The following is a 12,008-nucleotide window of genomic DNA, read 5'->3' on the forward strand; positions in this document are numbered from 1 at the left end:
TCTTGCCTATGCCCACCCAAAATCTGCTGTCTGGCTACGCCCCTGAAGGGAACACAAAACAGAGAGAAAGGGCAAAGCAGAACTGCCCCTCCTCCACAGCACAAGCTTTACAATCATAGAGACTACAAGACTAAAGGCAAGCACAGAGCTCAATGCCAAAGCACCTTTTACCTGGAGTAGCAGGTAAAAATAGATCCTGGATACTGACGTCTGAGCTGCAGACATCAGCTACAACTTGGCTGACCAATAGCAGGTAAGTCCCTCCCAGCTACTCTAGCAGAGAGGTTCCCACCCCTCCCCAGCCTGCTAGCAGAAACGTAACATCACCTCCCCCTCAAGGGTCTCCCCCTCCCTCGGCTTCGGGGTCTAGACTTAAGAGGATAGGAACAATGGAACCGATTTACCAGCACTGGGGCATGTACATGACCAGCATCTTCCCAGGAATTCTCTGCAGAACTAAAGCCCTTCCAAGCAATCAGGTACTGGAGGTGGCCCCTGACGCACCTGGCATCCAGAATCTTAAGGACCTCATATTGCTCCTGAGAAAGGGAGATTGCAGGGGAAGGGTGTATAGTGGGCAAAGATCCTTTCCGAAGAACCACCGACTTCAGCAGGGAAACATGAAATGAGTTATGCACCTGAAGAGTGGATGGTAGTTTCAGCTTGTAGCACACTGGATTAATACGCCTAAGGATAGGGTAAGGACCCACACAATGAGGCGCAAATCGGGATGAAGGGGTTCTCAAGCACAGATTGTGAGTGGACAACCAAACCAGATCGCCTGGCTGGAACTGGGGTCCTACTCTTCGATGTTTGTCCGCTTGATGTTTCATGCGTGTTGAGGTCACCTGAAGTGTTCTCCGGACATTCGCCCAAATAGCCTGGAAGGAAGCAACTGCCGTGTTAGCAATGGGAACATCGGTGTTAATCTTCAACGGCAGAGGTATATGAGGGGTCTGTCTGTAAACTACATAGAATGGAGACGTCCCGGTGGCAGAACTCTCCTTGTAGTTATGAGCAAATTCCGCCCAGGGAAGTAATTGACTCCAGTCATCCTGATGGTCAGAAACATACAGTCTCAGGAATTGCTTCAAACATTGATTGATGCGCTCAGTCTGACTGTTGGATTGAGGATGGTAACCAGATGAAAAATTCAATTTTACCCCTAGAGCCAGATTCAGCGCCCGCCAAAATTTGGCCACAAATTGTACTCCCCGATCGGACGTGATGAACTCTGGTAAGCCGTGCATCCGAATAAAACAACTGGATAAAATACTGAGCCAGTTTCACAGCTGAGGGGAATCCAGGCAAGGGCACAAAGTGAGCCATCTTGGAAAAGCGATCTACCACCACCCAAATGGTGGTATGTCCCTCTGACTCAGGGAGATCAGTGATGAAATCCATGGCTATACGAGTCCACGGCTTCTCGGGAATCGGTAATGGCATGAGGAGACCCTGGGGTTTCTGCCGATCCGCTTTATGTTGGGTGCATTCCAGATAGGCCACCACAAATTCCTGCATGTCATGGTCCAGCGTAGGCCACCAATACTTCTGCGCAATAAAGCGCTTAGTTCCTAATACCCCTGGATGCCCAGCCAGACGAGAAGCAAGGCCCCACTGAAGTATCCTTTCCCTCCACCCTGAAGATACAAAGGTCAAACCCGGTGGTATGGCGCACGTCAAGGCAGACAAGATAACAGCAGGCTCGATTACGTGTTGCAGGGGTTCCTCGTCCAGATCAGATTCCATTGACCTGGAGAGTGCATCTGCCTTAGTATTTTTCGTGGCTGGACGATAGGTCAAGGTGAAATTGAAGCGGGAGAAGAATAATGCCCAGCGAGCCTGTCGGGGATTCAGTCTCCTCGCCTCCCGCAAATAAACCAGATTCTTGTGGCCAGTAAAAACCGTGAAGGGTTCTTGCGCCCCTTCCAGGAGATGCCGCCACTCTTCCAGTGCAAGCTTAATGGCCAACAACTCCTGTCCCCAATAGCATAGTTCTTCTCAGCTGGGGTGTATTTCTTCGAGAAGAAGGCACAGGGAAGAAGTTTCCCTCCAGAGTTGACTTGTGACAACACAGCCCCCGTGCCCACCGATGAAGCATCCACCTCCACAAAGAACTTTCTAGTCGGATCAGGGTGTCATAACACCGGTGCCCTGACAAAGACCTGCTTCAGGTTCTCGAATGCTCTGCCCACTTCCGGTGACCAGTTATGAGCATCGGCATCTTTCTTGGTCAAGAACGTGAGAGGAGAAGTCAGAGATGAGTAATTTAGAATGAACTGCCTGTAATAATTCACGAATCCCAAAAAACGCTGCAGCGCCTTTTGCCCCGAAGGCTGTTGCCACAGCAAGATTGCAGTTACTTTACTGGGATCCATCCGCAGTCCGTGTCTGGAAATGATATACCCCAGAAAGGGTAGTTCAGACTGATGGAATACATCTCTAACGCCAGCCCAAATGTTGAGATTTGGCCGGCCCCAACTGTATTATCGAAACGAAAGATGGCCGGCCATCTTGTTTCGATAATACAGTTGGGTATGCCGCTTTCCGGAGCCAGCCTTGGAGATGGCCGCCCATATAGATGGCTGGCCCCGTTCGATTATGCCCCTCCACGTCATCATGGGAGCAAAGTCATTGAGCACATACTCTTTTAACAGTGCACACTATTTACAAGGAGGGCATGCTCTTCTGGAAAGAGTGTGTGCTCTTCCCAGTAGTGCATGCATGTGTGTACTATTCACAAATGCACAGTGGTTCACACATGTGCAATGGTTCAAAAGGGCATATTGTCAGGAAAAAAGTGCATTCGTTAACAGCATGCAATGACATGAGATGTCATTGACCTATCCCATGTCATTGCAGATAACATTCCATCCCTAGTTCTGTCTACGTACTGTGCATTGTGATAATTTGTGAAGAAAGTTGGTTTATAATACAGTAAAGTTACTTTCCTGTACCTTTATAATCAACTCACCAATGAGAGTCTAATGCTCACATTTTTGATTTAAGAAGAGTGCAAACCACACTTGAATCATTTTATACTACAAAGGAAAAAAGCAAAGGTGGGGAACAGATTTTTATAAATAGGGAAGGCAATCTTCAATAGGATTTATGCAGTTAGATTTTGTTTTTGGGCTGACAAATAGATAACTTTTGGCCAAAAAACCGTGACATTGAGCCACAAGTTATTAGTATAAGAAAAGGAGGGGAAGTGCAGTTTGGGAACAGGGCAGAAAGTTATATCATATGTTTAAATTTAGGACCACATATTCAGCAGTTCTATTTCTGCTTAAACGGATAGACAGCTGAATATGAAATATAATGACATGGGAATAAGGCAGCAGTGACACTACATAAAAACTGTCTCCAACTAAAAAGTGTGGTTGTTTAACCATAACAGATGATTTCTGAAGACAGCATTTCACCAATGAATTTGGATTTAAATTTCATTATTTCACTTTTCAAACCTCAGTTACAGTAGGTATTTCTTTGCCCCAGAAGGATTACCATCTAAGGTTCTTATTTACTAACATGTGCTAATGATTGTTATGTAAAGCAAGCCATGTTATTTTTACTAGAGTCTAGTTATTAACATGGGGCCCAAGTGCTATAATGCAGAATTCTGGGGCTTAATGTGCTATAGTGCAGATTTTTAAAGAACTGCAAGCCCAAAATTAAAGATGCATCAAGAAGGGGTGTTCCCAATATTTTTTATTGCAGATTGTGCTCTAACGGTACCTGCTCCAGGTTAACAGAAACATTTAGACCCCCTTTTACTAAGGCGCGCTCACGTTTTTAGCGCTCACTAAAACTGGAAGTGTGCTAAACGTTAGAGATGCCAATGTATTCCTATGGGCGTCTCTAACATTTAGCACGCGCCCAATTTTAGCACATGCTAAAAACTTGAGCGCGCCTTAGTAAAAGACCCCCTTAGGGCCTCCTATTTAGGAGGCAAGAAGTGGCCCCATATTAACTCTGCATTGACCAACTAGCGCATGGTAAATATAATGTGCTAGGTGGCTAAAGCATCCACACCTACTCTCTAGTTTAATGTGTGGCAACAGGAAAACTACTGCAAAACCCCTTAATAGGAAATATGTGTTTACTTTTTACGCCTGACCTAGTCCTTTCCAAAACATGCCTTTCCTCTGACCTGTTCTGTTCCTGCAGAAATAGATGTTATATCAAAGGGAGTGGGACAGGCCAGAGTGAAGGCTCCAGATCAGGCTTCAGGCAACATAATTCAATCACTAGCAGAGACATCTAAAGAGAGAGAGACAAATTTTAAGGTAGATAGGGGATTGAGAGGACTGGGAGGTGCCGTAGTAGTAGTAGTGCCAAACCAGGAGGGCAGGAGAAAAGCAGAGTAAGAGAGTCCTCTGGGTGGAAGAGAATAGCAGCAGTGGCTATGAAATCCAGGGTAGAGAATGCCACTTTTTGCCCTCCCCCCCCCCCCCAATACCCATGGGAGTTCCTAGTAGTTCAGAGCCCTGTGTTGCTGCCCCTGTTGCCCCAGCTTAAGACTTGCCCTGCTCTATTGAGCAGCATTCCACTGGAGGAATTAGGGGAGATTGCCCCCCTTCCCCCCAAAGTGAAACTGACACGGGATACTGAGAGCTTTGAGAAAAATAACATTTATTATTCTAAAATTCAATTCAATGGCATACCAGCTGACCATATGATCATCCTGCTTAATTTGCAGGAAGAAGGTGAATGTTGAAACTACAAGGCCTGTGTCAAAGACATGCTTAATGGCTGAAACAAGCATTGAAAATAAAAAAAATATATATATATCAATGGATCCTGTCTCTCCCAAAGTGAGAAGGTCCATGTCAAGGCTTCCCTAGTTAATAGTGAAATAATATAGGTAACTTTGGATTGTGATCTGGAACAACAAGAGGCCTGAAGGATGCATGAATAAACATATGCATAAAGGTGAGGCAGTTGATATGATATATCTAGATTTTCAGGAAGCTTTGATAAAGTCCCTCATGAGAGACTCATGAGGAAATTAAAAAGCCTTGAGATAGGAAGCAATGTCCTGTTATGGACTGGGAACCGTTTAAAGTATAGAAAAGAATAGGGTGAAATTGCTATTTCTTTAAGTGGAGGAAGATAGTGTACCACAGGAATCTGTACTGGGACCAGTACTTTTTAACATATTTATAAATTATCTGTAAATGGGAATGATGAGTGAAGTTATCAAATTTTGCATATAACCCCAAATTATTCAAAGTTGTTAACTTGCATGTGGATCATGAGAAATTGTATGAAGACCATGGGAGACTAAAAGACTGGACATTCACATAGATGAAATTTAGTGTGAACAAGCACAAAGTGATGCACATAGGGAAGAATAAACCTAATTACAGTGACACAATGCTAGATTCCACATTAGGAGTCACCACCCAGTAAAAGGATCTAAGTGTCACTGTGGACCACACATTGAAATCTTCTGCTCAGTATGTGGTGATGGCCATAAAAACAAACAGAATGGTAGGAATTATTAAGAAGGAATAAAGACTAAAACAAAATATCATCATAATGCCTCTGTATCACTCCATGGTGCAACTGCACCTTTAGTATTATGTTTATTTAGAACTTGACATACTGCCCTTTTGACAGCCAAAGTGGTTTACAAAACTAAAACAAGAAACTTAAAGGAAAGGACTACAAATGCTTACAGGAAAGAGAAAAAATGGGACGAAATGGAGAAGAAAGTACCAAATCTCCTGCATTCAGTGTACAAGAGCACTCCCAAAAGCTTGAGAAAACAGATGGGCCTTCAATAAAGCCCTAAACTTTAGATATGACTGTTCTGAGTGTAGGGCATTCCAGAGTAGGTGCCATGATGAAAAAGACTGAATGCCATGTGGTCTTGAGCTGTGCATGGTAGACAGATGGGATAGCAAGATGCTTTTCTGAATCAGAGCGGAGGAGACAAGTGATCGTGTAAGGAACAGTCAAGAAGGCAAAAGAAGTTGGAGCTCCCATTGAGAGAGATTTATATGCAAGAGTCAAAACTTTATGTTGGATCCTGAAATAGATAGGCTGCTAATGATTACGAGAGAGCAAAGGGGGAACATGGTCAGTACAGTATGCATGGGCCAGCAGTCTACTAGAAGTGTTGTGTACAGATTGGAATTTAACAAGCATGTAAATAAATGTTGCACAGGATGTGTCATCTAAAAAGTTACAAATTGATCTAATACAATGCAAGTCCCAGAAACAGCATCTGATAACTGATGACGCTCCACATCGAGGGTAACTCCTAAATAATAAGAGGGTGCAAGAGAAAGGCACAAAGGGTGCCCAGTAATCCATATAGTTTTAGATAGGTTGAGGAGAAGATGATGGTTCCTCAGTCAAGTATCAACAGAATCAAGACAGGATTGGAGGATAGATACGTCTGGATAATAGGGGGTCTATCAGAGATAGAAGAATGTCATCTGCATGGAAATAGGCAGTAACACCTAGCTCCTGAATCAGGGAAACCAGGAAGATATTAAAAATGTCATCCAGGAACCACGTAAGCCTTGGCGGCTTGCTGACCTTTATTTAGCTGAATATCGGCCAGTTGGTGTGCTATTGTATTTTCTATCAAACTCTATAGTATGGATTTTTACATATATAAAACAGAGGCTTACTTTTGTATTCTCAATTATTTCAGGAAAGCCCTTTGACAACCAAACGATAACAAATGCTGCTGTTTGCAATATCATTGTGTCTATAACAATTGGACATCGATATCAGTATGATGATTCAAAGTTCCTGAGACTCATAAGCCTAATCAATGAAAACGTGAGACTGGCAGGAAGCCCCACGGTTACGGTAATTTTGTTTATGACATAATCTAAAATGCTGCCTATTATAACACTTATTCTGACTTCTTTCTTTTTTCAAAGCATTCAGAAAAAGTGAAAAAGAAAAAAAGGTATGTTTATAGGAGCCTATCCCAACATTTTCATTCTTCAGATAAAATAAAAATGACAGTAATGGCAGTACCATAAGCATGGGTAAGCTCTCTTGAGCAGGGACTGTCCTTCCCCATGTTTAAACTTGTACAGCGCTGCGTAACCCTGGCAGCGCTATAGAAATGCTAAGTAGTAGTAGTAAATTTAGGCACCAATACTGTACCTAGTTTATAGAATAGGAACATTTATGTGCATGATTGGTGCCAATGATTGGTAGTTATGTGCATGGTGATAAGCATTATTCTATAAACAATGCAACTAAACCATTTAGGTGTCCTTTAACTAAGCTGCGGGAAAAAGAGCCCTGCGGTAGCAGTGAGGGCCATTTTTCCCGTGTGCCTGGTCCCTTTTTACCGCAGCAGGTAAAATACCCCTCCCCCCCAAATTGGTCATGCAGTAAGATAACCCTTACCACATGGCCATGGGGCAGGGAGCACTTACCACCACTCATTGAGGTGGCGATAAGGGCTCCTGTGAAAACCCTGCAGTAACTGGGCAGTGATGTCTGATTACCACCAGGTTACCACCGCGCTACAGAAAAAAAAGAAACGCATAGACTACTTTCTAGTAACCCCTTCATTGCTACATGAGGTCTGCCACACCAGTATAGGAAAGCGAATAGAATGTTGGGTATTATTAGGAAAGATATGGACAGCAGGTGTGAGGATGTTATAATGCCATTGTATCACTCCATGGTGCGACCGCACCTTGAGTATTGTGTTCAATTCTGGTCACCGCATCTCAAGAAAGATATAGTAGAATTGGAAAAGGTGCAGCGAAGGGCGACTAAAATAATAGTGGGGATGGGACGACTTCCCTATGAAGAAAGACTAAGGAGGCTAAGGCTTTTCAGCTTGGAGAAGAGACGGCTGAGGGGGGGCATGATAAAGGTATATAAAATAATGAGTGGAGTGGAACAGGTGGATGTAAAGCGTCTGTTCATGCTTTCCAAAAATACTAGGACTAGGGGGCATGCGATGAAACTACAGTGTAGTAAATTTAAAACAAATTGGAGAAAATGTTTCTTCACCCAACGCATAATTAAACTCTGGAATTCGTTGCCGGAGAACCTGGTGAAGGCGGTTAGCTTAGCAGAGTTTAAAAAGGGGTTAGACGGTTTCCTAAAGGACAAGTCCATAAACCAATACTGATGAAAACGGTCTCTATTGGCGAGCGATTCCTGATGGAACACTTGCATTCAAACAAGCCGAAACTACAGGAAGTAAAATGTCGAAGGACCGACTGACGATCCTCCTTTGCTGCAATATGGATGGGAGTAAGAAGTTGGAACCATTTGTCACTGGAAAGAGCAAACAGCCCTGTTGCTTCAAAAATGTTAAGCGACTTCCTGTGTCATACGAGGCTAACGCAAATTCATGGATGATGGGAAATTTGGAAGCAGTGGCTAAATAAGTTAGACACTAGAATGCAGGCACAAAAGCATCAGATTTTGTTGCTTTGTGATAATTGTGCTGCACACAGTGATGATGTCAGGTTGTCTAACGTCAAGGTGGTCTTCCTGCCACCACACACTACCTTTCTGATCCAACCTCTGGATCAGGGCATAATAGCCAATTTCAAACAACATTATCGGGCTCTTGTGCTATGTCGTCTGATGAGCGTTATGGATGACCAGACTGGCAAGGATAAACGTGCTGTTGAACTGACTCATAATCTATCACTGTTGGATTCCCTACATATGCAGAAAGAAGCCTGGAATCATGTTACACAGGCAACCATTGTGAACTGCTACAAGCGGGCAAGCTTTTTTAGGGATGTGGAGAGGGACGAAACAAATGCAGCTGTTGCAAATGCGTCAGATGAACAGGCTATTGACATCCCAGCTGCTGTTACTGAAGAGGAGTTTCATCACTACGTAGCTGTTGATTACGATCTACAAACAGCTGACGACAGCACTGATGTCCAGATATGTGCCTACACACAGGCAATGGCTGATGGTGAAACAGATGATGAAATGAGCAGCGAGGCACATGCTGATAAAATTCAACAACCTCATGTCACTTTTGCAAGAGCTCTGGAGAGTCTCAACACCGTGCGGGCCTATCTGGAGGCCACTGGATGTCAGTGCTATGACAGTTTTTACCGTCTGGCAGACATAGTCTATGGAACTCACAGACACAAGTACAGAGGACTATGACTGATTACTTCAAGTAAGCCTAATGTCAGTTAACGGAGACTGTATACTGTACATATAATAAACAGTACTGTACATATGTTTATCAAATGTCAAGCTTCTTTGGGTCACAACGGTTAAGTGCACGCTCCAGTTAACTGCATGTATTTCTTTGGTTCCAGACCCTTGCACTTAAGCGGATTGCACTGTATACACACACACCACAAACACTTAAAAATACTGAATTACATAATAAATTTGAACTTGTTCCAACATCGTCTCAAGACTTTATTCCTGGGTCATCTTTGCTGTGTTTTTTTTTTTAATTTCTCTTTATTAGGTACAACCAAACATCAAATAGAACAAAATATCAAAGTAGAAAGTCAACTGTGTACAGGAGCATGCAGTGGTTTCTTATCTGCATGCTGACCCAGCCACACACATAAATAAACACATAAAACACTGGGTAAGCCAATCACAGTTGTAAGGTGTACTGTCAGGTGGTACGTTAACATTTTCATTTTCAATTTTAGGTCTAAATATTTTTATTGGTTTTGTTATTAAAAAGAGAAAGTAACAACGAGTAACAATGTTTATCTAATACAAAGTGTAATGAAATACAAATCTTCAGTTTAAATAACAGGAGCTAATAGGAGAAAAAGAGAGAAAGAAAAAAATGAGGATTTATTTAACACAGAGAATGATTCATGCATATGTCACAAATACAAGATAATCTGCAATAGAAACGCTACTCATCTTGCTATTGAGAAGTGGGACAATAGTGGAAACCATTTTTTCTTATATAAGATAAAGCGAGGTGATTTTTTAGAAAGGTACATTTTAAATTTGTAAGCTTGAAATAATAAATTCCACCATTCTTGATGAGTAGCTAGATGCAGAGCTTTCCAATGTGTAAAAACTACCTTCAAAGCTAAAGAAAGCATGGTATTGACAAGCATACGTTCATCGGAATTTAACATATTACTAAAACATTGACCCTTGAGCAGCAGATATTTATATAACATTGGACCAGTAAAATGAAAAACATCCGTCAAAGTAAGCCATATGTCTCTCCAGAATTCTTGAATACACATACAATCAAAAATGAGATGTTTAAGGGTACCCTGCTGTGTCTGACAAGACCAGCATAGGCTGGAGATGTGAGGGTCAATTGTGTGTGACCTGAGAGGTGTCCAAAGAGACCTGTGCGTGAAGAAATAAAGGGATTGCGTTGTCGAAGAAGAGTTAGAACACTTAAATATTGAACACCATAATTGTTCCCAACTTTTGTCTGTGATAGCTTGCTGGATATCTTCTTCCCAGCACCTGTGCAGGCCTGCACATTTAACAGAAGATTTGCTTATGAGGAAAGAATAGATATGAGATGCGACATGCCCTGCAGATTGAAGCTTCTTAGCTAAATCGAAGATATCGGGAGTATGATGCATCTTATGGGCTTGTATTTTGCATTATTTTTTAGCATTGAACTAAGTTGTAACCATTGGAAGAACTGAGTGTCCATTAAAGAAAATTCAGTTTTCATGACAGAAAAAGGTTTCCAACTGTGATTACCCAGAACAATAAAATTGCTAAGATCTCATATACCTATGCGTTGCCAATGTGACCAAGAGACTTGTTTTTTGTTGATTAAAAACTTGGGGTTATTCCATATTGGCATATGTGTAGTAGAGGACCAAGGAATGTTTAGTTGTTTATCAAGAGAAGACAACATTTTATGAGTGGTGCTAATAATGGGATTAGAGACAATATACTTAGGGAGATGCATACCAATTAAATAGGGATGTATCAATGGGTCGATAATGAACTGTTACAGTATCATCCACCTACAAAAAAAAGAAGCAGTACTAGTAGTAGCAATCCATTCCAACATTTGACGAATAATAAACGCTTTATGACAAGATAAAAGATCGGGAAATCTTACCCCGCCCTGCAATTTAGATAATTTTAGCTTACCTAAAGAAATTCTAGGTGACTTTTTACAAAGAACAAATTCAAAAATTGAACTATGTCCTTTCCTTCATACTGTTCAGGCACCCCTAATATACAGATGTTATTCCTTCTCAGCTGGTTAGATGTCTTTAAGCTCCCGCTGCATAAAATCAATTTTATTCACCTTCCGGCACATCTCCTGATGAAGTTTGTCGTGGGCAGACGTGTGGTCTTCCAGGAAACTAACTCTGGCATTGAACTGAGTTAGCTGGATGGCAATAGAAACTAAGTCCATCTTGATTTCAGCGGTGCCGTTGAGGTTTTGTTATATTAAAATGCGCAGCACTTTGATATCATCTGCGATAAGCTCTATCTTGTCGCGTGGTAATGGTGACTGCAGGGCCTTCTCAGACACGGAGAAATCCGTTTTATTCCTCTTAGAGGCAGAGTATAGTGAGGAAGAGCCATCATTCCTAGTGGATTTTGATATCATCCTGCTGAACGGCTTTCCTGAGACCAAAAAAAAACCAAGGCTGAATTGCTGTAAAACAGTATTAAAGGATAGCTGGCAGGAGAGAAAGCTCTACGTGTCCATATCGGTCAAAGTCACGTGATCACCCATATGCTGTGTTTTTTTTGCGATTTTTGATTTGCAAAGACTGTGTTCTGTGTTTAAATCAAAATTTTATATATATATACATACACACACACAGTCTTAAAAATACTGAATGTGTGCCTTGACAATTTATGTGTTTTGTAAGTGTGACATGAGGTGAAAATGTTGAAAATCACTGGTCTAGATATGACTGTGCTCTACTGTGTTAGTATGTACAGGCACACATTAAGATGTATTATTTACCACTATAATGCACATTAACATAGTAGCATGCCTTGATAAATCTAATCCATAATTTGCTAGTACTTTCCTATCAATCATGGTGCGAACTCAC

At 42.0% G+C, this 12,008-nt stretch overlaps 1 protein-coding gene across 1 annotated transcript in view; it reads left to right on the plus strand.

The window, feature by feature from the left end:
• LOC115467071 (cytochrome P450 2K6-like) overlaps positions 1-12,008 on the plus strand; it is a 94,910-nt gene that overhangs the window by 46,810 nt on the left and 36,092 nt on the right. Inside the window, exon 4 of the mRNA XM_030198751.1 lies at positions 6,671-6,831. Coding sequence (XP_030054611.1) covers positions 6,671-6,831 — 161 coding nt within the window. The remainder of the gene's footprint in view (positions 1-6,670; positions 6,832-12,008) is intronic.

The sequence above is a fragment of the Microcaecilia unicolor genome, chromosome 3, assembly GCF_901765095.1.
Source record: "Microcaecilia unicolor chromosome 3, aMicUni1.1, whole genome shotgun sequence".
Lineage (NCBI taxonomy): Eukaryota > Metazoa > Chordata > Amphibia > Gymnophiona > Siphonopidae > Microcaecilia > Microcaecilia unicolor.